Source organism: Hirundo rustica, chromosome 7 (genome assembly GCF_015227805.2).
Source record: "Hirundo rustica isolate bHirRus1 chromosome 7, bHirRus1.pri.v3, whole genome shotgun sequence".
In the NCBI taxonomy this organism is placed as follows: domain Eukaryota; kingdom Metazoa; phylum Chordata; class Aves; order Passeriformes; family Hirundinidae; genus Hirundo; species Hirundo rustica.
This window is the reverse complement of record NC_053456.1, coordinates 9,867,575-9,894,748: the sequence shown is the minus strand read 5'-3', so window position 1 is coordinate 9,894,748 and position 27,174 is coordinate 9,867,575. Positions and strand designations below refer to the sequence as shown.

Genomic DNA, 27,174 nt, shown 5'->3' with positions numbered 1-27,174 from the left:
TTTGCTTTTCTCATTTTAACTTGATGACCTGTGATGAACAAAAATTGAGCGAGCTATTCCAGTTTATTTCCCAGGTGCATTTTAATTCTGCATCCAATGCAGGTTGCTCCATCAATTTATATTTTTCTTAGATCAAGAGTTACTATTTAATTTTTCCAGATATTTCAGCTGTTTTAAATTTGCTGTGCTAAATGCCCACTAAAGCATCAAGATGACAGTTAGTCAACCCTTGGAAGTCTGTTTCGTGAAAATTTTGACATTACCAAATTTGTTTTCTTTCAAAACTCGAGTAAAACCAACCTTGTTTGAATTTCCCATTAGAACAGAATTTGCAGAGCTAGAGGTGAAATACATCTTTCCATCATCATTTAAAACTGTGAGAGGGCTCAAAAAGGCTACAGTAATCAAACCCCATCATTGGCAGCACAGAGGGAACTCTACTATTTTCTAAAAGACGAGGCAAGTAGAGGGATTGAACAGACGACCTGAATTTTAAATCCATCTCCATGGCCCATTATTGCCATTGATTCATTGCCTTTAGCTTCAGAACCCATCAAGACCCACTCTTTGTCCCTACAAACTTGGTGGATAAAGACAGGCACCTCTGTCTCTCCTTGTGTTTAAATGTACAACTCCAGTGATCTTTAGTATACACCACCAGAGTAAAACACACGGCTCCTTTTCCATTTTTATTCATAGGAGTGGGGATTCTAAGGTGTCATTTCTGGTAGTCTCTAATGAGCAGCTTCATAACGTGTGCTCGCATATGTATCCTCTAGTATAAAATCTTGACATCATGCCCGAGTGCCACATGACTTCACACTGTAAATGTCATTAGCGTCTTGGATGTTAACAAGCGTAATTGTTTTCAGTGATCTGTCCTGGATTGTTAGCTGAGGACACCAGCTTTTAACAGGAGATGTTGCACTAATTGCCCAGTTTTCACAGATTGGCTAAACCTTTGGCCTTTTGAAGTTTCTCTGTGTGTGTGTGTGTGTGTGTGTGTGTAATCTTTGTTAAAGGAATGCAGATGATGAATAGAGCATTCAGCTGTTCTGGCATCCTCCAACATCGACTATGAACCTCAGTGGTTCCTACCAGTGAGTTCCTGGGAAGAGACAGCCAGCTGTTAACGACTCTGGCTGCACTCTCTTTTAGGTTCAGAAGCTCCCGGAATAAAAAGACACTACAGAACCTCACAGTTTATAATTTGTGTGAGACCTTGTTTAGCTTTGAATTATTTGGAATCTTACTTCTTGGAATCTGGGATCACATTATACAAACACACTTCAGCCATAAATTTTGCAAACTTGCAAAAGTGGTTACAAAAACCAATGCTCTGAAGTGGTGAAAGCCCTTCTTTGGTGCTTTAAATGGTGTCTCACTTACTTGCAACTAGTGACATTCAACTATAAAAATCCTTTTCCTAATGAAAGGAACTTCTGTAGTAAATAATACTGACATCTGTAAAGCAATTCAGAATAACAGCCGTCTTCAAAGTAACGTGACTTACTCATTTAATGGTAAAGGGAGATTTTGTCCAGAAGACCAGGAAAAACAGTTTAGGGGACAGTAAGCATTTCTCCTGCTGAGCAGCTACCAGAGCAAATCTCTCTGCTGCCTGGTTCAGCAGTTCCCTGTCCTGTGGTAATTTTGTCCTGCCTCATGAACCTGATTTGAGGTCCCCTGAGCCAGGCTTGTAGTGGTGATTTCCTGGTGCACAGTGTCACTCCATGCTGCTCTGTGTGACAGAGAGCAAAGCTGACAGGAGATGCTGGGACCCAGGGAGAACCCTCCTCAAATTGCTGTCCTGGGGTCAAAGGATGCCAGAGGCTGGGGTGGGACTGTGGAGGGAGGGAGCCCAACATTTAAGCACCTTGTACTGGGCAGCATCTGCAAACACAAGCCCAATGAGCCAAGGTTCAGGGAATTCTTCTGTTTTTAAAGTAATAGGGAAAAAAATGTTTGGTTTTGGCAGAAATTTGGATTGAATTCCATTTCCATCAGCCTGTGTTAAAAGAGAAATTGTGACTCCTTCATACTTGTCACATAGATTTTTGTTTTCCAAAGAAACAAAATATTAATAGATTCTGAAACTGTAAGGCCTTGTAGTGCTTGTGTTTTGATTTATGGCTTCTAATGGCGAATGAAGCAATACTGTGTGAACAAATTATTCAGAGATCAGAAAAAGGTAGGAGGCAGGGGAGGAGGGGGGTGTGAAACAAGAGGCCACTAAAGAAATTTGCCTGAAGAGGCATCTAAAGTGATTCCTGTTTCCCAATGGAAAGCTGGGATAAAGTGTGCAGCTCTGAAATGTGACTGAGCCCATCACAGATGTGTATTCAGCAATGCAGAAATGGAGAGCACAAAGGTTGTTAAACGTGGGGGAAAGGAGAATGCTTGGGGTTTTTGGGGTAGAAGATTTTTTTGTGTGTTGTGCTGCTCTTGCAGCAGTGGGAATTAGGAGGCTGCCTGGTACCACAGCAGGTCTATTGAGGGCTCCCATCTGAAGCAGTGCTTTAGCATTCATGATACACAGACTGAACTGGTGACAGTCCATTCAGCAGGGCAAGTGAAAAGGACAAAACTGCCCTGTGTTCTGCTCAGCTGCACTACTCTCTGTTTTGGACTAATAGAAAAACTCTGCTCCAACAGCAAAGGAAACCTACATCTCTTACTAGCAGTAGATTAGGCAAGCCTTGGTTGTGTCTGATATTCCGGCTGCTGAAGTGTGGGGTGGGATGCCAGAACGTTCTGCTTTCAGAATTGCAGGTTGAAAGAGTTTGTCATTCGATAATCTATACAATTCTCTTTAATCTCTTTTCCTAGTGGAGTCATTAAGTACACAGGAGTGTTTGGCAGAGAAGTGATGGAGTGTGATATATCTTATTTTGGGAACTGACTTTCTTTTTTTATAACAATGAACATTTTTTTCCGCTCATCACTTTTGTGACTGATACAGGAGATGTAGTAAAACTCCTATTCAGAAGAAGTGTTAGGTCAACCTGCAGCATTTCCTACATACACTAACAGCTAACATTGTCTGGGTAAACCTCTCAGATTTAAAGCCAAGTGCTTATTTGAACTTCCTAAGCATGTTGAAAGATTGATCTTAATGTAAATAGGACTTGCTTACAGCACTGACAATAACACCTTACTTTAGTTGGAGCAGGAGGAGGATGCTCAGGGGATCCAGCGGGCTGTGCCTGATACGACACTGAGATGAAATTTTGCCAGTGGAAACAGATATTTTGAGGGGTTTTATTTTTTAAATTACCCTTCTGGAACCTGCTAAAAAGAAACAAGGTTTAGAGCATGCTCATCGCTTCTCTTCTTGAAATCTCTACTCCTTAAGAGGCCTCTTGCAGTTGCTAAGAAACTAGGTTCCCCAAATGGACATCCCCTTGAAAATCCTGGTTTGTTGTCAGAAGTATTTGTGGTATTTCAAAGAAGGCAAAAAATGCTGAATAGTTTTGTTTGGGGTGTTTTTTTGGTGTTTTTTTTTTTTTTTTTTTTTTTTTTGGTAGATGGAGCATTTTTGTATTGTTTTTGGTTTGTTATTTTGTTGGTTTTTTTTAAGGGGAGGTTGGTGTTTGTGTAGGGGTTTTTGTTGTTTGTTTGGGGAGTTATTTTTGTTGGTTTTGGCTTGCTGCTGGGGGCAAGAACAAAAAGAACCATCTTTTCTCATAGAGACACCTGACATTAGAAATTTGGCAGAGGAAAGGATGTTCGTCATCCCTGGGCTTAGGAGGATGCTGCTTTTATAATATGACAAAATTGGTCCATGTACACCGGGCTAACATAACACTATCCCACCTCACTCATGTCTCTTTGCCAAGCCTGCATGGCTAATACAGATGAGGGAGGACCATGGGGAAAATAGTTATCCTGATGCCACATCCACCTTTTGCTGTTCAGTCTCTGCTTTTTCACTGCCCTGTGTATCTTTATTCCAGACCCAAACTCTTGCAGTGAGCAGGCTCCTGGAAGAATTTCCGGATGGTGAAGTTGTTCTTGTGGTTCCTGTGGCAAGGTGACCAAGAAGCTCACTCAAATGGGGCCAGCTTGAGCATCAGTGAGTGCTTGAGCAGGCTGGGGCACACATTTCTCTTGCCTAGAAGATGGGTAATGGCTCTAACAAGTTTTTTTAATGTGGTAGCTTATCAAGTGCATTTATAACTGCTTAATTATCTGTACATTCCACTGCTCTTTGACGTGAAGACGTCCTCTTGTGAGCTGTCCTCAAAATCCTTCTCTGCTTCTCCGGGAAAGTGAAAAGCTATCATCACTCTTTACACTAACGTGGTTTTGTGTTCTTCCCTGGGAAAACAGCCATCATTTAAGCCTATCACCAGTCTCTAGCTTGCTCCATTTTTGTCTAAAGATGTATTATCTTCAAAAAAAGAAATCAAGGTCCAACTTTTCTGATTTATACACTCCACGCTATCACCTGGTCCTGAATCCACAGTGATTCCGTGTAAAGATTTCCCATCTCTTTCAGTGGGTGTTTCATGCATGGATAGTATGGATTGACTTGGCCTTGTAATGATATGTTTGCTGGCACTGTATTTAGCTGCTAGTTATCTGTGTACTGTGGAGAAATTCAGGCAAGATTTGCTACTTGGTAAACAGGAAAGTAGGGTGGGAACCAAAGTCTTTTTATGCCTGTCAAATCCTTTAGATTTTTTCTACAACAAATATCTTCTGTTTAAGAAAACAGTGTCTGACATGACAAAAATGAGAACAAAATGATCATGGATTTTCAGCTTGGACAAGAAATTGCATACTGCTTTTATTTCAGATTCTGGATTTGAATACTATCTTATCTGGAAAGGTTTGATGAAGTTTTACTGCCAAATATCAGCATGTTCTTATCAACCCCACACCCTGTCTTCTGATCACCGTGGAAAAATGGATCATTCAGGCCTGTTTTATGTTCAAAAGGGCAGTTTATAACTTGAGCAAGTTAGCCTGAAATGAAGAATTATGGCTTGGGTGTCTATCTCCTCATCTGCATGAATTTACAACATCTATTTGAACTGGCACTGATTTATAGTCTTTAAAATAGCATAGAGCATTTAATTGAAGAGGGCTGACAATACACAAGGAAAAACAGGCAGTGAAAGGAATGAGGTTATATGGCTAGATGTTTTCTTTTTCTTTGTAATTTGCATTTGAGCCTAAGTTAAATTTCCTTTTCTGTGTTTATAAGATAAGCAGTAGTTATTGGTCTTGTTTGAAATGATTTCTTGATTTCATTAAGGGTCCAAACCGTTCTGGAAAAAGAGAGGCTCAGGCCCAGTGCAGAAGTCACACTGTGCCTAGACTGTTGATTTGTAACAATCCATCTGCTTCAGACTCATGGACTCCTCCCATCTGCATCAAACTCAGGGATCCCTCTCTTACTTTCCAGATCTCCTGGCTATTCTGGTTTCTTCTCTTTATTTTCCCTTTCTTTTTATAAAAACACTTTCCACTCTCATATCATCTGAGGATGTCCACTCGCTGTTGTGTGGACATAGGTCCCATCCAGAGAAAGTGTGCTGTGAATTTTCTGTTTCCCGTGAATTTAATGAGGCACAGCTGTAAATGACAGCCCAGGTAACCAAGAGCTAAGTTACTAGGCTGTTTCTAAGCAGGGAGAAAGGTGAAGGAGAAGAAAGGACACTCTTGTTTAACAAATTATTCTGAAGCTTTTCCTCATCATCTTAATTATTGCTTCCTCACTATTTCCTTCCATAAATAATTATGAAGAAGAACAGTCATAAATTATAACTTAATTTGCCCCAATTAATGTTGGATGATCAGTGCAGTTTGCAGAATTGAGTGATTCAACATCACTAATGGATCGTGGTGAAAATGAGTTTCTGTCATGTTACATAACACTCTGTTATTGTCTTTAGCTCAGCCCATGAGATGCTCAAAAATCTCTTGTTTGCACTTGCTCAGAAGCTGGAGTCTGTCTCAGATTACCAAGTAAATTACGTGGGTTTTCTCCTCAGTGCTGTAACCAGGATCCCTGACAGAGTCCAAACCAGGAAATGGCTGGATTTCTTATCCAAGAGTTATCTTTATGGCAAAAAAACAGTATGAACTCATTACAGATAAGTGTATTTGCTATATCCATGGTCTTATGTATTAATTTTCAAGACTACCAATTTCCCAATGGTTTGGCTGAGATCTGCAATAGCCATTGATAAGAGTTTATTTCCTGTTATGGGACTGGACTCTGTTTCCAATTATCATCGTACAACTTTATGTGCAACAGATCATTGACTATTTAGAAAACAAGATTAAAAAAAAACACCTGTATAAAATGTACTTCTTTTAACTTGTGCCACATTCAAATTTTCTTCTTTTGACTTTTAATTGTGCAACTTAGCAGGATAATATTTTCATTTTAAAGTGAGTCTTCCTGTCTCCCTTTCTCTTTTATTTTTTTAAATTGTATTGTCCTTATTTTCACTTACCATCTGTTTGTTCTTACCCCATTTCACTTTCATTTGGAAAGACCTGGCAGTTCTGAGCTATCACACAATCTTTTTCTTTTAGAAAAGTCCTAGATATTGCATTAAGTTCTTAAAAATTCCAGTTGGGTTAAAGGGGGATCACAGGATAGTTAGATTACCCTCTTTTCAATGGATAATATGTATCTGTGATTTGAATAAATATGTATTCAGCCTGAACAAATGATAAGCATTGCCTCCCAGATGACACCAGTTGTCTAACAGGAAGCTTCTATAAGGAGATTTGGCTCCAGCCTGGAGAGATTGGAGGTGAGCACATCTCTTTATGACTTCTTGACTGCCTTTCAGCACAAGTCCCCTCATAACAAGAACCAGGTCTTGTCATAAAAGAGGCCTTGGAATTTGGCCTTCTATGCCAGAAGAATGTGTGTCTGGGACCCACTGTAGTGGAGATGCATCTGAGACCTTGGATGTATCTCCTGTCTGGAGGATAAGATTGACTCGCAGCTACAAGTCCTGTGTGATATCTGCTTTGACTCTCAGGACAGCAGGATGAAGGACAAAGATAGTGGGCAAGGGTCTGTAGTGACACAAAGTCCCCAGGCAGGTGGAAAGGAGAGCTGCTCTATTGCAAAAACTGTGCCTTTTTAAGCGGTTAGCCAATTATCTGTCACATAGTTATAAAACACAACAAACATAATTCAACCAGCCACCATACAGCAGGATGTGACCACCCGATTGCTATATGACTTGTTTTTCTACCCCTAATTCAGCCGAGTCGCTTTCCCTCCTTTTCTACAAGGCCTGAGCCATGATTTTACAAGACCTTCCTTTTGGAAGGTTTTACCCATATGCAACAAAAGATAACCTAGTAATTAATAACATCCTATACCATTTCTGCCCATTGCTATTTTTTCCTCATTTTTGGTATACGTTTCTTTTTCATTTGCCACATTATTGGTTAGTTGACCCAATTTAAAATCACAGATTCCATTGAACCAAATATTCTAGAGTAGGAAGCTGTGGTGCCTCTGATGAGTCTTCTCTTCAGCTTTTGGTCCAGATGTGATTCTCTGGCTGGAAGCCTCGGAGCAGGGGGAGTCTTTCTGAAGCTTTCTGTTTTTTAACCGTGTGTGAAAACACTGCTGACTGCCAGCCCCCTCTCCACGTCCTGCTTAGCACCTCTCATGCAACCGTATGGGACAAACATTTTCAATGAGAGGTAATTTGGCATCTGGTTCACGTGACAAACAACTGTTTACTCCAGATTTCAGTGCATAGGTTTTCCTATTGAGGACCAAATTTTCATCCTCATTTCACTGAACACGCCACACTGAGCTGGGGCATACACCTTAAAAGTTGAAGGTGGTGGGTTTGGTGACCAGGTGTTCCTGCTTTGCAAAAAATGTATTACAAAAGACTTGTGCTTGTTGCCCCACACTGCAGTTCCTGTCTGCAGCTGTGTTGGCAGCCTTTAGGCTCATAGATCACAGAATCACTGGGTTGGAAGAGACCTTCAAGATGAAGGTGTTACGTGCTCCAGGCAATTAGGTATGTGGCTTCATGCTTTATTTTCAAATCTGTCAACTTGGGTAGCTGTTATTACTCAGAAATTTAGTGCAGTCTTTGTCAGATATAAGGAAGACATGAGGAGAAATAGCTTTGGGCTAACACCCACTCTGTGCTTAAATTCCTCTTTTACCAGCTAGTTTGTACATTGTGAGGATCACCACTCACTGTGGTGGAAATTTCAGATCTAATGAAATTTTTGGAAGCTCATTAGATTGAGAACATGTAAACGCGCTTCTGAGACAGGCACCTTTTTGAAGCGTTCAGTAAAAACACCCGTAAACGTCTGCAGCGTGGAGGATAAGCAAGTGCCTGGTTTGGTCCTGGTGTGTGTCAGGGGCGGCCAGGCAGTGCATGGCACAGGGCTCTGTGCAAGGCTCTCTCCTGAGCCTGTGATAACCCCCTGTGTGACCCCAGTGAGAGACTCGGCTCTCCCATGCCTCTCTCCTTTCACCCACACAGGAGATTTGCTTTACTCTTCTCCGTGGTGGCTGCTCCAGAACAGGAGCAACCCTGCTCAGATGTGTGCGTGGAAAACTCAGGGATGACTCAGATAAGTGGTTTTTTTTTTTTGTTTTTTTTTTTTAATTCAGTTTCTGAACGCAGTATTTGCCACTCTAATTTCTCACTTCCTTCACGAAATATTCACACTGAGTACTGGGCTGCAACTGAAAGTCTTCTCTGGGTCAGAACAGGGCAGTGGGGCAGCTGTGAGTAGCTCTCTCTGACCACCATGTGCTGGAAACATACTGAGGCTTGCCCTGCTGGTAAATTAGATTTCACCCAGTGAAGTTCAAGCAATCAGCAGGCTAATTGCTCAAGACTTCACTTGGCAGCGGTGCTAACGTGTGGCACTTGAATATTTTCTCACTTTTTTAGAGATGGACATTTTCTTTCAAGAACAGCTTTGTATCTTTGCTTTCAGCCTTTTAACTTCCCTCTGAGCAAGCCATACAGAAAAAACACCCACTTAGCACCGATGGTAAGAAATTTCTTGGCCAGTGGAAAGACAAGATGCTGCTTCCAGGCTGTGTGGCTGCTCTCGGGAGGAAAGGAAACATGCTGTCCCCAGCATATGGGTGAACCAAGATGCTGGAAGACTGAACGATTTGCTTGTGATCACAAGTTATGTCAGCGGCCAGGATTAAAAACCAAATGTTTCTGGCTAACCCTGGGAACCATGATCCTTCCTCATCTTGGGACCACCAAGGAAAATGTCAGAGCTTCCTGGAGATGAGAGCTGGCACAGCAAGACCCCAGGCAGAGCCGCATGGCACTGGGGAAGATTTCACATATTGGGCCACCTGCAGCTTTTTCTGCTTCCCTGGGACATGGGTTACCTTCTTCACAGGGTTCCAGAGAGGAAGGAAGGGAAGGCCGTTTCCTTCCAAGGAGTAAAATGCAAGTGTAGATTCAGTGTTAATTTCTAGAGGTTTTTTTGAAACGAGCCACAAAAATGGATTGGAGGCTGCACTGATGTCTTGTTATCTCCATCATCTGATATATATATATATATGTATATATATATATATTTTTTTTTTTTAACAGGATAACAGTTAAATGAATTGTTAGAAACATCCTAAGTTTATAAGGCAGTAACTGTTTCTTGGGCTGAATTAATTTATAAGTAACTTTGAGTAAGATATACATCCTGAGGCTTTTAGCCCATGGATTGCCCATGATGGCTTTATTGCCAGATTAATGTAGCATATTTCTGTGTTACTCTTTGCAGACAGATATGTGGTCTTCTTTTTCTCCCCCTAAAATAATTTAATAAGGGAAAGATAAAAAATGAAATGGGCTTTCAGTATCAATTTAATCTGCAAAGGGCTTTCAATATCAATTTAATCTGCAACTATCAGCAGTACTGTCCACTAGCCATAGTGTGTACTCCTTCCTTGATATCCCTGGAGGCTCTGCATTGTTGCTGGTTCGCCTAAACACTTATTTCCATACTTCAGCCATAGTGGTTTGCTTTTACATTTAACTCAGTTCTGAATTTTCTGGATTTTTTTTTGTTGTTGTACGCAAGAATTACAGCTTTCCACAATATGCTGCTTTTGCTTTCAGATATCTGAATTTACTCAATTTAGATTCCAATTAAATATTATTTTTTCATAAAAATTCAAGTAACTATGCAATGTTCTGTGCTGTAAATGGCAAGGCAAATCCATTTCATCTTGTAAAGAATTAAGATAATTTGCAGAGAGGCCATGGTGAAAGTCGCACAGAAGCATGGACCTGAAGGATGGGTTCAGTGGGGTAAATCTACAATTCTCTGAATACTGTTGAGTGCTGCTCCTCTCTGCATCAACATGACAAAGGACAGAGTTTAATCCAAAGTGTAAAGCCACTAGTATTGTGAGGGCTCAGTTTTCCCTCCAGCCCCAAGCATTTCATTGTCTTCCATCCTTCCATGCCATCTGTACAAGGGTGTTCCGCTGACATGGAGCAGCCCGTAGCTCTCCAGGACTGGGCTCAGCTTGGAGCACTGGCAGGGAAGCCGAGCTCTCAGCCTGCAAGCAGAAACGCTACGTTACCACTTGGGAACTATTTGCATTCTCAGATGAGGATGACTCAAATAGCACGAGCTGTGACTACTGCTGGGAAAATATCATCTGGAGGACGGAGCGAGCCCCAAGTACACCCATTCCTTCTCACTGTGCTTGTTTCAGAGTCCCCTTGGCAGTTTATGAAGGCAAGTCAGCAGTGGCTTGTTGCAGGAGCAGCAGCCTTGCCTTGTGTGACTGTGAGTTTCTAAAATCTCCAGGCAGATTTCATTATCCTGGGCAAGACCTTGGCTGGGGCTGGCTGGGAAAGGATTGGCAATTCCCTGGCACTAGAAGGTTGCATGATTGTTGGGACTCCTTGGGAGTGAGTATGTCCTAGGCAGCACAATTAGCATTTGAGGCTGCACTTGCTTAGCCTGCACCTGAATACATAAAGAGATCTGGAGAACAGAAATACATCTCTCAGCACCCTAACAGCCATAATTGTCTGGTGTTACATTGATCACAGTGTTCCCTAATGATGAAAGCCAGGCGGCTGCTTTCCAAATCAACAATTTTACACTTTGCTGAAAATGTTACCACTTGGATTTAATTAAACACCCTTGCTTGTCCTTGTTGAAGGGAGACAGCAAAGGGAGGAGAGCCATGGTAAAGCTGCAAGGATGGCCTGGCAGGACTGCCCTCGCCAGTAGGCGCCTCTGGCTTATGAAACCAGCATGGAAAGGACGGGTGTGTAACGCTGGCTAATGTTTTGGAACGTTCCTCAGAACTTGCTAACTCAGTACATCTGCAAATGCTGGCCATGTTCCCAGGCTTTATTTTCAGCCCACTTTTCCTATAAGCTCTCATGCATTCTGTCTTTGGTTGCCATCAGACGTTGTTAACTCCCTAAGGCACAAGGATGAGGGAGGCAAAGCGCAGATCTGGATGGGGTGGTCAGCATTAGTGCACCTGTACATGATGGAAAGCTTCGTGACAACTGGGTAATGGAGCAAACGTTCCCTCAGTTTACCCACCATGAATCTGTGTTTCACAAACACCTCAAAGCTAATGCTTCTGAAAACCCATTGCAAGGCTCGAGGCCACCATTGCACTGGGATCCACAGAGAAGCCCTATGGGTATAATAATATGTTTGACTGGCATGCAAAACCATTTGGCACAGGAGCTCAGAGGAAAGAGCTGGGTGTATTGGGGGATGAAATGAGGAGAAGCCAAGGCATGGCTGAAAATTTTTGCTGTGGGGAACTCATAGAAGATGTGACAAAGAGTTAGAGGATCTGAATGTCAACATGTTAGGAAGCTTATCTGTTTTTTACCCCCTAGAACATCTTGTTTCTTTCATGTGCAGGATAATGGGGCTCAGAAACCTGATTACAACCTGTCAGAGTTGCCATAAGGGAAACCTGCTGACCCCTGCAACACTGGGGTCTGCAGACAGACAGCTGAGGAATAGTTAAGTTACGTGTGAGCACATGGGTCTCTGTAAGAAATTTGGCCATGTCTGTCATGCAGTAATTTGCAGCTGTCAAATAGTTAATGTCGACTCAGCCTGTGGACTCATAAATTTTAGTTTAACATGCAATTCTGCTCTGACAAGTGTCTATATAAAAATAACACCTTCCTACAGAAATGATCTGCTATCTATGTGTAATCACATGCAAATCTGATTAATTTGCTGACTAAATTAAAGGGAACAGTTTTGAAAAATGGGTGTCTAAAGTTAGGTGCATACTATTTATGTACCTAAATATGCAGTAAAATTTTAAGTGGTACTTAAGTCTTGTCACTTTGAATTGCCCTTGGAGTAGCTTCTAAAATCAGATTACCTTTCTGGAGCCCTGAAGTGCAGAATTAGATAAGTGGGTTTGAAAATATTGTCTTCATTTTTACTCCTTATTATCTCTGTTGAAGCTGGAAATACACAGCTGCTCCAGGAGCAGGCAAGCAGATTTTTCATTCCTCTTGCAATTGTACAAGCCAAAAAGATGACAACTTAACTTCTAGATCCCAGCATGAGTTTGTCGACCTGGTAGTTGGAAAAACCAACCAAACATCTTTTTTACTTGTAAACTGACTGCATTTGATCTGGAAATCATTGAGATGCAGTAAACATGAACTCCATGATTCTGTTTTTATGGAGTCAGTTTTCCGAGTAGAACCACACGTAACAAAACAATCATTATAGTTGAATGGCAATGCTTATGAAAAGGACTGGATTGAATACAGTGATGACAGAAGCCTTCTGTTTATCCCTGGAACAGTGGTGACAGTGGTAGCGTAAGCTACATCACACTGTTCCCCAAACAGTTGACACCCAGGGCACTAACTGGTGTTGTGGCTTCAAGTGCACTGTTTTGCTGGATTTCTGTCTGTGGTGGGTGCTCCTGAGCTAGTGGTGCTGTAAGTGGTTGCAGAGCACCTGAACAGGTACTGGTGACTTAGGGCACTTCACCTTATTGGCATTTTTGTAGCTATCCTATTGATAACTAAACACTTTTTGGAAACAAAAGGTTGAGGAGGTAGCTCAGCTTCTATTGTTTGCTTGGTCTCCACATTAAAGCTCTTCTCTTGATTACTGCTGGCTGTGCAGAGCTTGGACCTTCTCCCCCCACCTCCCCCCGCCCCCTCCCCCCCATCTTTTTATGCTGACATCTGTCTGTTGGACATCAAAAGGCAATCTTTCAAAGCCACAAAGTCGTATAACTTACGGAACACTTAAGTGATGATCTGCAGAAATGCGGGTGAGCTCGCTCCTGGAGGAGGCATTCTGCTGTCGTGATGCATTAAAACAGCTCTTTGTATCTGGGCAATAACAAAGATTCATTTGAAAGTATTAGCTATCGTCAGGGCTTGACCTCTTCAGAAAGTATTCTTTAGCCAGGGTTTTAAAGTGGATTTGGAAAGATAATTATTCTTGTCCCTGGGTAGAACCTGGGCAATTTATGTGCTCAGCTGACTTGCCACTTTGGCTTCAACGGGTATTTGTTCCATAAGTGCGTGGTTGTGCTGTGGGGCAGAGGACAATGTAATGGGCAGATCAGATACGTGCAGACAGGGATACGGCTCAGGGTGATGCATCCTTAATTGTCAGTAGTCTTATAGCAGGCAGTGTGCTCAGTACTGTAGCACTTCAGTGCAGGGGAAGATGACGCTGTTTATCCATCTCTTTGTTTTTTTTCACTGTGTGTGAGTTCACAGACATTTGCAAAAAAGCTTCATTTGATGGCCATGAAAAGATTGTTTGTATCACTTAAGCCAGTATACCACTCAGAAAATTGAATTTTGTACATCTCCTGCCTGATCATTTTCTTTCTATAATATTTCAGTATGCATTTTTTTTTGTTCCCAAGATGTCATTATTGCTTTATCCTGCAGCTTTCATTAGTAGCCAGTGTCATGTATCTCAGCTTTCTGGAGATAAATATAAATGGATATCACAACATTTGATAGGGCTTCCTAGGAAAAGTGAGAGAGGGGGTAGATGTATTTCCACAGGCTGAATTTCCATCAGATCACAAGATGCAAGTAGGCATTATCAAGAAGATATTTTTCTGGACTTCTCAGTCCCAAGTAATATCTAAGAACTCTGATGTTGGGCCAAATCCTGCAGTGGGATCCACTGGGTGAGATATAAAGATCTGCAGGCTCATGAACGTTTCCATGCTACTATGTTCCTTAGGAGCAAAAACTCTGGAAGGAACATCTTAGCTACTTTTCCAGTACAATTTTATAAATATCAGTTTTTTTAAAAGGCTGATATACATATCCTGTATCAAATACCTGGCCATGACACCTGCACTCTGCCATCAGTCGGCTGCCATGAAATATGGGAAATTAAATTATGCATCTGGTTGTCTCCCACAGTAGCTGGCTCTGGTCACTTTAAGCACTTTGGGGTAAAACTGCTCTGTGTGCTGTGTTTGTGCCCCTCTACCAGTGCTGCTGACTGGACCCTAACGAAGCTGCAGGATGCAGACGTAAGAGATGGTGAGGGGCATCAGCACAACTACAATTTCCTGTGACTGACACACGCATGTTGCACCAGCTGGTGGTGGCAGAGGGGTGGAAACAGATCTTCTTAACGTGCATCTGCTAATATAAATTAATTATTATAGTAATGAAGCCAAAGCGTGATGAATCTCTTCTCTCCAGTCCATCTTTCACTCGGCTTTTCTTTGTAAGCAGGCAGAAAAACATCACTGCATTTCTTTCTTTTCCTTTGTGCAGTTAGTCTGCTATTTCTGATTTGTCATTGCTCCTAATGTTTCATTGACTTCTGACTGTGACTTGTTTATTCAAAGCAGTATTAAGTGCCTAAGAGTTATTGAACAACTAGCATAATGGGCTAGTCATTCCAGCAGCAGAGCTGGAGCTTGCTGGAAAAGGTCATGGAAACCCTGGGCTGAGTTGTAGGTTGGAAATGCGTACATGGTCTTTTCTTCTATCAGCAAAGCTAAAAGCCAAATATAAGAAAGTGTGTGTGGTTTGTTTGTGTGAGAGAGCGGGGATGCCTGGCATGAGGTGTTTATGCAGGATGAACTTTTGGCTGGGGAAAAATATAGAAACAGGTTATTAAAACTGTTGCAGACAAAGGAGTGAAATCTCACCTGCAGTAGGAGATGTGGGAGAAACTGTGTTTCCTCCTCATTTCTTATTTACTGAAAGTATTAAATGTCCTTTGGTTGACTTAGCTTGGTTTAGATTGGGGTCTGCTCCACAATGCTATACTCAAGGGAGGCTCGACAGCCACCTGCATCAAGGTTCTACAGGCTGCAATAGGTCGTCTCAGACCAAAATATAATTTCCCTATCTTTAGAGAGCTGTCTAATAAACTTGGTGGACCGTTACTGCCAGGTTGAATGTGACAATTTCCTTCTACCTGGAATTGCTGTTTTTTGCAGAGCATGCTGCTCAGTGAACGCACCAACCAGTAAAATCCATTCAGAAGAAGGGAAAATGTTGTGTGGGAAAAGGATTTTATAATTCAATCTGTGAAATTAAAATATCATTGCCAATATATTGCACTTTTGTCACTTCCACTGAAAGAAAAAATGCAACCTGGTAGTGGGCTGAAAAGAGGGGCCCCAGACTATTTCCCTGTGTTTCAGGGAGGAGCTGGATGGTATCTGACTCCAGCTGTCTGGGATGTATAGAGCAGCAGCTTGCACCTTCTGGAGATCAGTCAGATCTCATTAACCTGTAGCCAGTTATTTGTGCAGCTCTGACTCCCCCTTAATGAAAAGAAGGCAATTTGCTGCATTTAGGTGATAATCTTTTAGCCTGTTCCATAAAGAAAAGTATGTTTGGGATGGAGAACATATTCCTGGTAACTCTGGTATCCAGAATCACAGTCTAGCAGGTTTAATGGTGGATTTGGCAATGCTGCGTTAACAGTTGGACTCGATGATTTTAAAGGTCTTTCCCAATTTAAGTGGTTCTATGATTCTATGATAGATGAGATTGAATTCATATACCCTCTGTCTTTGAAACTGCCCTGTGGCTTTTTGTTACTCTACCTTCCAGTGAACATCATTTTGGCAAATTTAAGGGCTGCTTGTCCAGAAAGAGATCCAGACAGCTCGTGAGACCATAATCCCAGTCATCTCTTTATATGTGTCCTTAGCTGGAACAAACTAGAGGAAAGCTGCATTTTCAACCTATTGGTGATCCTTTTGAATTCAACATTACAATAACATCACAGGTTATTAGCACAAAAAATGTCAAGCTTCTTACAGCACTAAGTCTTAGGGCTATGAACATTTATACTAACACGCTAAAGAGATTTGGGCATAAGGGACCATACTGGCACCAGGGAGCAGCTGAAAATATGAGTAGGCTAACATTAGATTAAACAGAGGCAGGCAGTAATTTAATTGGCATTTATACGTTGAAAGAAGGAAAAAATAGTAAGTTAAAAAAAGAAATGCGGCTAGGAAGCTTTTGGAAATCAGGGAGGTAATTTGCTTTCCAAAATGATTCACAGCATCTCGTGTTAGCTAATTAACAAAACAGCAGGTTTGTGAATTTAACTGCAGCGGGGTTAGGGCTCTGTGGGCTCGGTTCTCATCCATGTGTTCATTGGGGTCTGTTCAGCCCCCTCGGTGCTTTTGCTCTTGCTCTTTGGCATCTGGGGGAGCCTGGCCTCTTTCAGAGGGCAGAGTTACAAGTGGCTGCACTCTGCGATAGGAGCCAGATGAGGGTGAAAGGGGCAGGTGGAGAGGCAGCAGATTATCCATTGACTGGCATGACTCAGCCATCCATAAAATGATTTTCATTAATGTTTAACGTGTGTCAAAAATGTCAGCCTCCGTGAGGGAGGCGGATAAATTATTTAGCGCTCTGAGAGTCTCGCCTTCCCGCTCCCAGTGATGTATGTAAAATGCTTGCCCTGGTTTTGTTTGGATGTGGGATGCTGCTGGGGGAGTTAAAGCGGTTGCTGTTACACCCGGAGCGTTTCCTGGCCAGCCCCTCGCAGGAGCTGCTGCCGCTTCCCCGTTCAGCGCTTGGTCAGAGGGGTCTGGGCAATCTGCACTCAGCTGCCAGAGGGTTGTGCAGCTCTTGGGGGCTGGTGTTGGTTGTAGGTTGGTTTGCAGAGGAGTAGACCCTGGGAAGTTGCAATAAGGACAGGAGAGCGGGGTGTGACAGGAGGTCCTGCTCCCCAGGAAAGGGCTGTGGAGAGTGGCTCTTGGGGTAGCCCAGCATCACAGTGCAGCCCGTGAGCCTTTCCCTGTGCTCCCCAAGGGCCTGCCTGGTGTGCCCCCGAGCTCTGCCTGATGTCAGCTGGACTGCTTTCTGCTGCTCCTCTTGCTGCCTTGGTTTGGCTGGGTTTGTCCAGAGATGCGTTATCCAGAGAGCTGCAATTGCCCTGTTTGGATGAACTGTGTCCTGCTCAGGGGTGGGAGCAGCCTCTGTGACCCCACCAGGGCTTTGGCTACTCTCCCATGTACCCCTCTGCACAGAGGGTTTCTACTTCTTTTGCCTGCCCTGTGTCAGGAGCTTAGGGCATGGATCTTGCTTTATCCCTATCCAGTGAATTCATGCACTGGAAGGGAAAACTGCCCTTTGAATTGCAGATTTAGGGGATTTTTTATTCCTCCTTTTTTTTTTTTTTTTTTTAAATCAGCTTCCCAGGATGACACAATAGCTGCAAGCTGAAATCATAAGCCCTGGCAGAAAGAAAGAGGGGCCAAAGGAGATGAGCAAAGGCAGAAATGTATCCGGCCAGAAGGGATTTGAGGTGACGTGAGACGGGGGAAATGTAAGCCTAATTAATTGTGAGGTGCTGGTTTGTGAATGGTGAATGCACCACAGTCAAAAATGACTAATTTAAAACCTACTCTGACATTCATATTAGACACAACCATCTTTCCTGGACAGGGATTTTTCTGAAGACAGTGGGAACTTTGTCAATCTGTTTGGATGCAGCATGTTGAACTCTGTCAGAAAAATTATAAAGAGAAAATATAGTGTTTTTAAACATGGGTGAAATGCAATTGCCTTGTTTGTTTGGGATTTTTTTTTTTTTTTCTTTTTTTTTCTTTTTTTTTCTTTTTTAGGGCAGTCACAGGCTTTAGGACAAGGATCTCAATTGGCCTCTAATTAAAGTTGCTTTCTTAGTGTCTGGCATGAAATCCCCCTGAGAGGCAGATGTTTGCAAAGCACACTTGGGGCACTGGCATATGGTTCCTTTGTACGGCTGGCGTTTCAGCAAAGTGCCTCCTCAATGTTGTACATAATTAGATATTTTATTTTATTTTTTTGTCCTGGAGAAGCTACTGGTGGCTGGGGACCTCCAGGATGTGAGTAGGAGGCTTTCTGGGACACGGGTGGGAAAACCTGAGCACGTCACTGCTGTGTGACAGGTGCTGGCAGATGCCCTTTTGCAGCTTTTTGGAAAAAGCCTGTTGACTAAACCAAAACCAGTTAAAGGGTATTATTGTAACCTATAGAATTTAATAGAGGATGGGACCAGCTTCAGGCTGCATCCTTCATGCAGGAATCCATCAGCAGTTCTAAACTTTTAATGGGATTATAAAATTCCCAGGAATGTTTCCATAAGAAACCCAATTGTAATTGAGAGGGGAGTGAAATGAGAAGAAAATATTCATGCACGCTAGGCCTGGATAGAGACCGTGGCCGTGTTTAAAATGTGACTTCAGATTACAAATGGCCCATAGCTGTTTATTAACACCATAAAAGAGTGCTGCGTCTGGGTGGTCACTGATGTGTAGAGCAATCTGTAGATGGCAAGAAACTTAACCACTAAAAGCTCAAGGTGCTGAATATACTCATTTCCCTCTAGGGCAGTACATCTATATTCCTTGTACACTGAAGAAATAAAACACAGGATTTTGTGTCAAATGATCTAATTTTTCCAGTTCTCCTAATGTCTCCCATTCCTTCCCAAAAAGTCCCTTCTGTGATCACCAGAGCAAGACTTTCCTACTGTCGATGCCTCATTTTTGCCAGTCTATAAAAGTGCACTGCAACAGTTCCCTGCCTCAGAGAACTCGGAGGTTTTTTCAGACAAAATTAATTCGTGTTTGAAAAGTGCTTTTGAGGTCTGTGAACCTGACTGTGCTTTACTAATGTGGGCAGTCATTATTTCCATTCTGTAGAGAGGAAAACCAAGATCTGGCACAGTTAAAACAGCTTGTTCGGGATCATAAAGCAATTTAGGAGCAGAACCACAATAGAGCCAAGTCTTTTGACTAGCAGTCAGATGTGCTATCCACAGAGCTACCTATAATGTCTAATTATTTTTCTAAGTGTAAGAACTGAAAGATCTCAGCCTCATTCCAAAGTCCTGATGAAAATGAAAAGGAAACGTGCAAAAAAGATTGACTCACAGCCCTCTCATTCTCTTGGCATCTCTATTAGTGTATGTTTAAAATGAAATGAGTAAAATCCCCCATGGATGAAGTTGAAGCAGAACCTCTGTGCAGATTGTGTATAATAAATTCAGTATCCTTGTGACGCTTTGAATGGTTTTGTGCCACATGAAAAGGCAAAGCCTGGCTGTTGGCTTAGGTGGGATGCACAGGGTGGGATGTTTTGGGCTTCAGATGCTGAACACAGCTTATTAGAGGCCACACGTGCACGCAGGCTAATGAATTTGCATGCTTGCTGCAAGCCGCTCTATCTTTCTGGAGGCCTTGCCTATTCTTTGGCTTGATTTCAAGCTGAGGCTACTGTTCAAATGTGTGGACATTCAAAGGCTGTGCTGGGAGGCTCAGTGCTGCCAAGTACCTCGTGGAAGGAATAACAATCTCGGCAATTAGCAAGGTCCGCCAAAGCCCAGCGCTGCCTCTCTGGGTGTCACAGGCAGGGGAGGGAAGGGGGCTGTGCTGGCAGGAGCTGTCCCTGTGCGGGGATTCGAGCGGTGAGACATCAGAGGCACCGACCTGTTGGTGCAGAGGGAGAGAAAAGCAGCCGGACCTCTGATGGACCCTGGCCAAACTTGGAAGGGGAAGTAGGCTTCAGTGCTGCCACCCGGTAGCTGTGACCAGAAGGGTGTTTCAGCAAGCAGGAGTGGTATAGAATTAATAGAAAGAAGGACAGTATAAAGAAACACAGAGAAAATAATATTCGTCTTGCACTGAGCCTAACTATTACATATAAACCCAGCATTCATCTTTTAACTTTATGACAAATGCAGTGATGGTAATGCATGTGGCTTTGTCTCAGCTGGGATAAAGAGTGTGGCATTTGGGGCAGTGGGATTAATCTTTTGTGCAGACTATGTTTGGTGTCCAATGTCCTTGCAACTTTTGAAGCTTGGGCATGGATCTGTGTGTCGGTCTGCATGCTGGATCTGGTGGCTGGAGCGAGCGAACAGAGGAGCATGGAGGAGCACAGCCACCATCCTTGCCCCAGGGCTGTGGTGCTAATCCAGCCTGCCTTTCACCCTGTCCCTGCCACACTCCAGTCTGCAGTCCTAAATGCTTCCTGTGAGCCCAGGTATTGCCTTTTATTGGTTATTCTGCAGAAGTATATACTTCTGGGTTGGTCTTCAGTAGGAGTTGGTAATAGTAGTTACAGCTTCATTTTGTGGGTTTTGCTTTCTGGTGTAGTCTTTAGATTCAATTCAATTGAATCCTTCCTTCCTTTGTGAAATCAAAGCCTGCTCTTCTGCTGCCTGCAGCGGGGAAGGATGTCAGGACAGCCTTGCAGGCTCCTGGGGAGCTCAGGGCACCAAAATGCTCTTTCTTTGCATCAGGGATCAGGCTGTTGTCCGCAGAGGAGCGATCAGCAGATGCAGAGTGTCCAGCCTCATTTATCTCTGCCAGATGGTGCTAAAATACTAGTCTGGAGCACATGTTGCTTCTATTCAACCAAATGCTTCTGCCATGCTGTGGCCTCTCTCCCTTTGAACCAAAGAGCCTCAGCCAGCAAAATCCCAGCGGCAAAGACCCCAGCGGGCCTTGGATAAGCCTTAGTGTGGCTTGTGGAAAAGCAGAGAAATCAAAGTGGGAAGGCTCACAGCCCTGCAGGGACAGACAATAGGCATCAGGAAGGGGAGGAAGGGGTTAAAGAGGGCTTAGCACACACAAAAAGTAAATATTTGAGGCATAAATGCAGAAGGAAAGAATAATGGAGAGAGAAGGGCAGGAGGAGGAAACCAGAAGTGTAAAGAGAAGAAAAAGGAGGATTATATTCTGCTGGAAAACAAAGGGATATTTGTATGAGAAAAACATTGGGGAAATGAGGGTTCAGCTCTGCACAAACTTTCTGTCTGACACTGGACAAGTCAATCTCTCTGTGTCTCAGTTTGCAAAAGCTACAGTGGGAATACTAAAGTCTCCTTTGTTCTGCCTCTCTCTGCTCACATCAGATGTCCCTTCTGTTTGTGTGCTGTAGAAAGCCAAGACCCTACAGTACTGCAAAGACAAATAAATTCCACTGAGACTTTGGGGGAGGAGGGGGGGGAATAAAAGGTAGGAAGGCAATAGGATATGATCAACCTGAGAGATAAATGCCCCAAAACCTGGGATGTGGAAGTAGCGGTATAAAATACGAGAGAGGCCGTTACTGGGGGAAGAAGAAATATGGACCAGATTAATCCTACTGTTGCATCCCGGACTCCAGTGGAGTTCCTCAAGGGATGGGTTTAGCCCAAGGAGTTCAGTTTTGTTTGGGTAAAGAAACTTTATGCCAAAGTTTTTAAATAGTCAGAACTGTTCTGAGAACTATGAGAATGTGGGCTGCCTTTCCTGAAACATTGCATGGGACTTGGGATGAACAACTCTTGCTGAAGGCATCAGGAGCCAAGTGATTAAGCCCCATGCAGTGCTCTTGACAGGAGGCCTTCTTCTTGCCTACGCATACTTTTTTTAAGTATAGAAAGTATTTCCATATTTCCAGCAGCTGATCTTTATTTGAAGCCAAGAGCTGCATTTTTCAGATTAGAACTGAAGCTTTTCTAGGAAAAGCCACTCTGGAGCAGAGCGCTCCATCTAGCCCAAGACGGTGTCTCCAGCAGAGACCCTGCACTCTGCTTCGAGAAAGAAATGCTCAAGCTCACAGGGCTCTCTCTGGGGATAATTTATTTTTCCCTGCAAGAGTTAGAGCTTGGCTTTCACTTCAAAGTCTGTAGGCTTACATTCTTTCCAAAACTCTTGCTTATTTTATTAATCTTTACGGTTCTCTGGAGATGTTTGTTGTTTGCTGATCTCCAATGTGTTCAGGAAGCCCCTTGAGCTGCTGACCTCCATGTCCTTCGGCAGCGAGCTCTCCGGGCCAACTGGGGCATTTGTGCAGGGGAAAAACAAATTTTTGTCAGTTTCAGGATTGTTGCATTTAGCATGGAAGCATGCCTTAAGCTTCTCAGCTCACCCATCTGGCTTCTCATTATGACATCTCATCTAAAACTGTGAGCTGCTTCTGCCACCCAGGGAATCCCTGCTAGGAGATGTTCTGTGCACGTGCGATGCTGCTCTGCTCTGAAATGTGAATCAGCCGTGCTGAGGATCCACTCTTAATTCTTCAGTGCTTCCAAGTGTACAAGAACACGTTATACTGTCAGCTGCTCAGGCTGGCATGGTGTGCTTTCTTCTTGGGTCACTGGAGTAATAAAAGTTTACTTAGGCCAGGCATAGTGTCCCTGCTCCGTGGAGAGCACACGGAGCCAGGATGTGATGAAGGTGTGCGGGGCTGCAGGGTGACAGGATGATAGTACCATGCTCTCCGTGCCTCTCTTTTGGTAAAGAGGTGATTGCCGTGCCCAAGTGTCTTGGCAGACCATGCAGGTAGAAAGCAAGAGGGGCTCTGTTGTGCAGCCCCGTGTTTATGAGGATGGTGAGCCAGCAAACCCGTGCGTGGACAATGGCAGGATGGCTCAGCATGCCCTTCCTTCATCCCTCTGTCTGTTCCTGGCCGTCTGCTGCAGAAGGGCTGTCTGAGAGGAGCAGCAGAGAGGTGCAGGGCAGGCTGCAAAGCTCAGCCTCTGTGTGCACGGGGCTCTGCGGCAAAACGAGATGGAGCTCTGCAGACATGGCCTTGGATCCAGCACGCAAACAAACAAAACAAATGTATTAGAAACAGCTGGGGCAGAGGATGAAAATGAGCATCATTAGGGATATGCTTATAATAGCTTACAAACTGGGGAATGCATCATTGCTGTGCTGGCCCCTCCTGGAGACAGATTGGCTGCTGCTTTTGGAGTCTTTATTAGAGCCATTGGTTTTCCCATTTCTGCATACCTTGCCCCAGCTCTGCTGGAAACCTGATGGCATGCTCTGAGATGTAGCTTCCAGTGCAAGGATTTTGTCAGGAACTGGAGCAACCTCTGGAAGCACTGGCCATGGCTGCATCTGTGGGTCATGAGCTGCCACTTGTATTGCTTTAGGCACAGATCTGCCTTCCAGACTTTCCTTCTTCATCCCAAGGGAAGTTTTGCAGCTCTTGGGACTTTTTGTTTATTCCCTGGTTGTAGGACTCGTAGTTTTTCAATTCATTCATCATTTACTTTGGAGTGTGTCTGACCTGTTCTGGGGGATACTGAGAAAGGGGAAAGTACCTGCTGCAGCACTGTCCCCACTCCAATCTTTCCTTGCCTTTCCTGTGCACAGTCAGGACATCAGAGCTGTTACCAGAGAGCCCTTTGCCTGCAGCCTGCCCTGCTGCAGCTCTGGAGGTGACCATCTTTTAAAGTCACACATTTTTCTCCTGGTTTCCATGCGTATGTCCTCTGTGAAATGCAGTCCTTCCATGCAAGAGAGTGTCTGAAACTGGCCTTCATCCCTCAGTAGAGTGGGTTCTTTCTAAGAGGTCCTTGTGGTGTGCTTTACATACACCCACTGTCTTTTTTCAGAAATGTTCACAGAGATTTCAGTTGTATCCTGTCTGCTGCACCGTTGGGTGCCTAAGAATTGACCTTGCCATTTCCCTGAAAAATTTAAAAAATACTGGGCAAAATTCAACTTGCACTGACACTGCAGATCTTGCAGCTGGAAAAATTTGGCCCAGTACTCCACTTGATTATCTTCAAAGCCCTGTGATGCGTCTCGCACATTGGCTGCTCCCGTTTGCTTCATGGTTGGATGAGATGCTTATATGCAAAGCTTCTTAAATTCCAAATGATGCCTGTGGCTGAGCGCTTCTTACCTTTGATGTGAGACCTAGCCACAGCCTGGGATCTGGGAGGTTATTCTTGTTAAGAGGAGAAGTTAATAGCAAAGTCTAATATATTTAACACAGAGTGCACAAAGTCCTGCCTGCTTGAACAGAGAAAGGGTTCAGCAATCTGGACTCATTTCCCTGGTCCCAAAACACTTTACTGACACAGTGCACTCTTCAGGCACCCTCTGAGACTGTCCTGCAGTGCCTGTTCAAATTGCAGTTCCATTGGTCGTGGCCTTGCATTGAATTACCTCACTCCTTGAGTGCTAGTTTTCACTAGCTTAAGGCTTAGCTGGTGAGCTTACACATCTCCTGGAGCTGAGTGTCACTGAGGTGACACCTGAGAGCAAGTGGGGACACAGAGAGGTGGCTGTAGCCTTAGGTCACCAGGGAGGGATGTATTTACATGTACAGGACAACCTTGTTGCACAATCTGACTGTGACTTGCAAAAACCAGTAACTCAACCCTAATAATGCTAACACTTGTAGATCAGCTGTAGGTGAAAATGACTGTTTAAATTTTCATCTTGTCTGTTCCAAATGTCTGCATGCATTGAACCACTTTGTCTTTGCAGGCTGCATGTTGGCAGCAATAGATGACAATTTAAAGGGGGTGCTTTTATCCCCAGTCCCACTTTCAGACTCAAATGGTCAGGTACCATCTGCTGTGTTCAGCAAGGAGGGTGTGATGGCAGCAGCAATGGTGCCCTGATTCTAGAAAGCTGCTTAGTGAGAGGAGTTTCTCACCATGGCACCATCTCAGAAGAATGGTAGTTACTGCCTGCCTGTGAAAGGCAGAAAGTGAAAATACGGGGTTTCAATGTGTTACATTCTTTGGTGAACTGGAATAGATCTAAGGCCATATGGAAGATCACTTGTCATGATGGCTATTATTCACTACCCAGTGATGGATGAGTTATTTTTCAGGGGAACTGCAAGGGTGTCCTTCAAAGCCACCTTTTGTGGGAATAGCAGTGTCTGGCTTGCTCTGGGGTGATCCCTGACTGCTGGTCATTTGCAGAGCAGAGAGATGCTGCTGGAGCCTGGAACTGTGGGCAGTTCTGTTCCCAAGAGACGACAAGTCTGAGATTTCCTGGGTGAATATTTAGGATACATGAAGTAATTCAGCACTTCAGGGAAGGCAAATGGCCTGTGCAGATATGCTTAACATGTATTCAAAGAGCATGACTTACGTGAGAGTGTGCTGTGGCTTCAAACCACTCCTTAGCCAAGAAAGACTTTGGCTGGCTGGTGTGGTCCCACCCTGAGCCATTGTATCCCAGCTGCACTGTGCACAGCAGAAAGGGGCAAAGGGGAAACACCCTTCTTAAGCTAGCCCCTGTGCAGGTCTTTCTCAAAGGCTGATGCTAAATGGATGTGTTTGTGCTGCAATGTTCCCTGCAAGTTTGCCTGGGCTCTGTTCAGAACCGTGAAGGAGAAGGCTTGTGGCTCACTCTGCAAGAAGGGCATCTCCCAGGCTTGATAGTATGGGCTGTGAAAAAGGCAGCAGGGATTAATCTGGTGACTTGGTGGGAAATTTGTCACCCTTTCAGAACTTCTGAGGGATAGAGCGATGAGCTGATTCCTTATATTTCATTTTTTAATGAACTTATCTCTATTGATGTTAATGTTGTTTGTTCATCAGCCATTTGGGTTGCTTTGTTGGTGCTTTGAGGTAATTTATAGCGTTTCTCTAGTCTGATTTTGAGAAACATGGCATGTCCATGAAGCTGGGAGCAAGAACATGCTCTCTTCTAATGTGCCTTTCCTGTTTTTGTGTTTTGCAGGTTCCTTTCGAAATGATGGTTTAAAAGCTGCTGATGTCCTTCCTATACTGAAAGAGAAAGTGGCCTTTGTGTCAGGTGAGCACATCTTTCCTTGATCCCTCCAGCCCATCAGGAGCACTGTGTGTCACATCCTGGTCCTTATAATGCTGCAGAGTCTCAAGGGACTGGTTTCATCTTTGAACTTGTTAGCACTGAAATTAGCTCTTCTGCTAAGAAAAGAGCTGTATGTGGACCAGGACTATCCAGTAATACTCAGAGCATTGGAAACTGGTCCATGTTCGTTTTCTCCATATCCTGAGACACAGGTAAATGAGCAGCACAGGTAGGATGAAGGGCAGCAGCCTAGCTCCAGCACAGATGTGGGTTGTCTCAACATGCAGGACACTTCATGGATCCTGCTTTTGGTTCAAGGTTAGTGAATAGCATTCAATTCCTGTATGTGGGAAGCACTCACGCCTATAAATCACTGCTGTTCCATTTACAGTCCCAATCAGCCTGCAGTTAAAAGTACCATTGATGCTGCATTTACATAATAACTCAGATGCTCAAACTTCTCCTGCCATTCTGTACAAAGATTTACAGCCTTCATTCAGGAGACAAATCTCAAGGATCTGGGGGTGGATGAGGACTAGACAATATGGAAGAGGCTTTGAGAATAGCTTGGATGATATTGCTTCTGGTGTGAATTACAACTTGTCACTGAGAGGAGGAAGAGAAAGTCTGAAGCAATCATAATCTTGCATCAAGTCACTCAAATTGGCAGCATAATCCCAGGGTCTTTCCAGTGGCAGTGTTTCTGATGGTTACAAACCATTCAGGCTGCTTGCAATGAGAAAACCTCCATCAAGAATAGCCAGCTCCCCTTGTTTGCAGTATTTGCTTTTTCGTTTCCTTCATCTCCAAGGTAATATTGACTGTAGAAGGGAGGAGGTTGCAGCAAGGCTGTTAGGTGGTCAGACTCTTCCTCCCTGGTTGTCTCCACAGGAATTGAGTCCCCAGGCCCATAAGGATGGGGTTCATCACTGTGCTGAGCCATGGAGGTGTCACCCAGGCAAGAAAAGCTTTCCCCTCTGCTGATAGCGGGTGTGAGATGTCTTCCCATATTTTAACAGTTAAATGGCCCATGGGTCACAAGTCCAGCTGTGACTTGGAGAAACAATTTGAGGATATATAAATGCTGACTAAACTTTTTCATCAATCACATGAAAATCCAGGAGTTT

The 27,174-nt window shown here is 43.6% G+C and overlaps 1 protein-coding gene across 8 annotated transcripts in view; it reads left to right on the top strand.

Moving 5' to 3' along the window:
- Positions 1-27,174, top strand: part of KALRN (kalirin RhoGEF kinase) — a 472,211-nt gene that overhangs the window by 131,755 nt on the left and 313,282 nt on the right. For all 8 annotated transcript variants that reach the window (XM_040069425.2, XM_058421255.1, XM_058421256.1 and 5 more), the window contains exon 2: positions 25,955-26,029. In XM_040069425.2, coding sequence (XP_039925359.1) covers positions 25,955-26,029 — 75 coding nt within the window. The remainder of the gene's footprint in view (positions 1-25,954; positions 26,030-27,174) is intronic.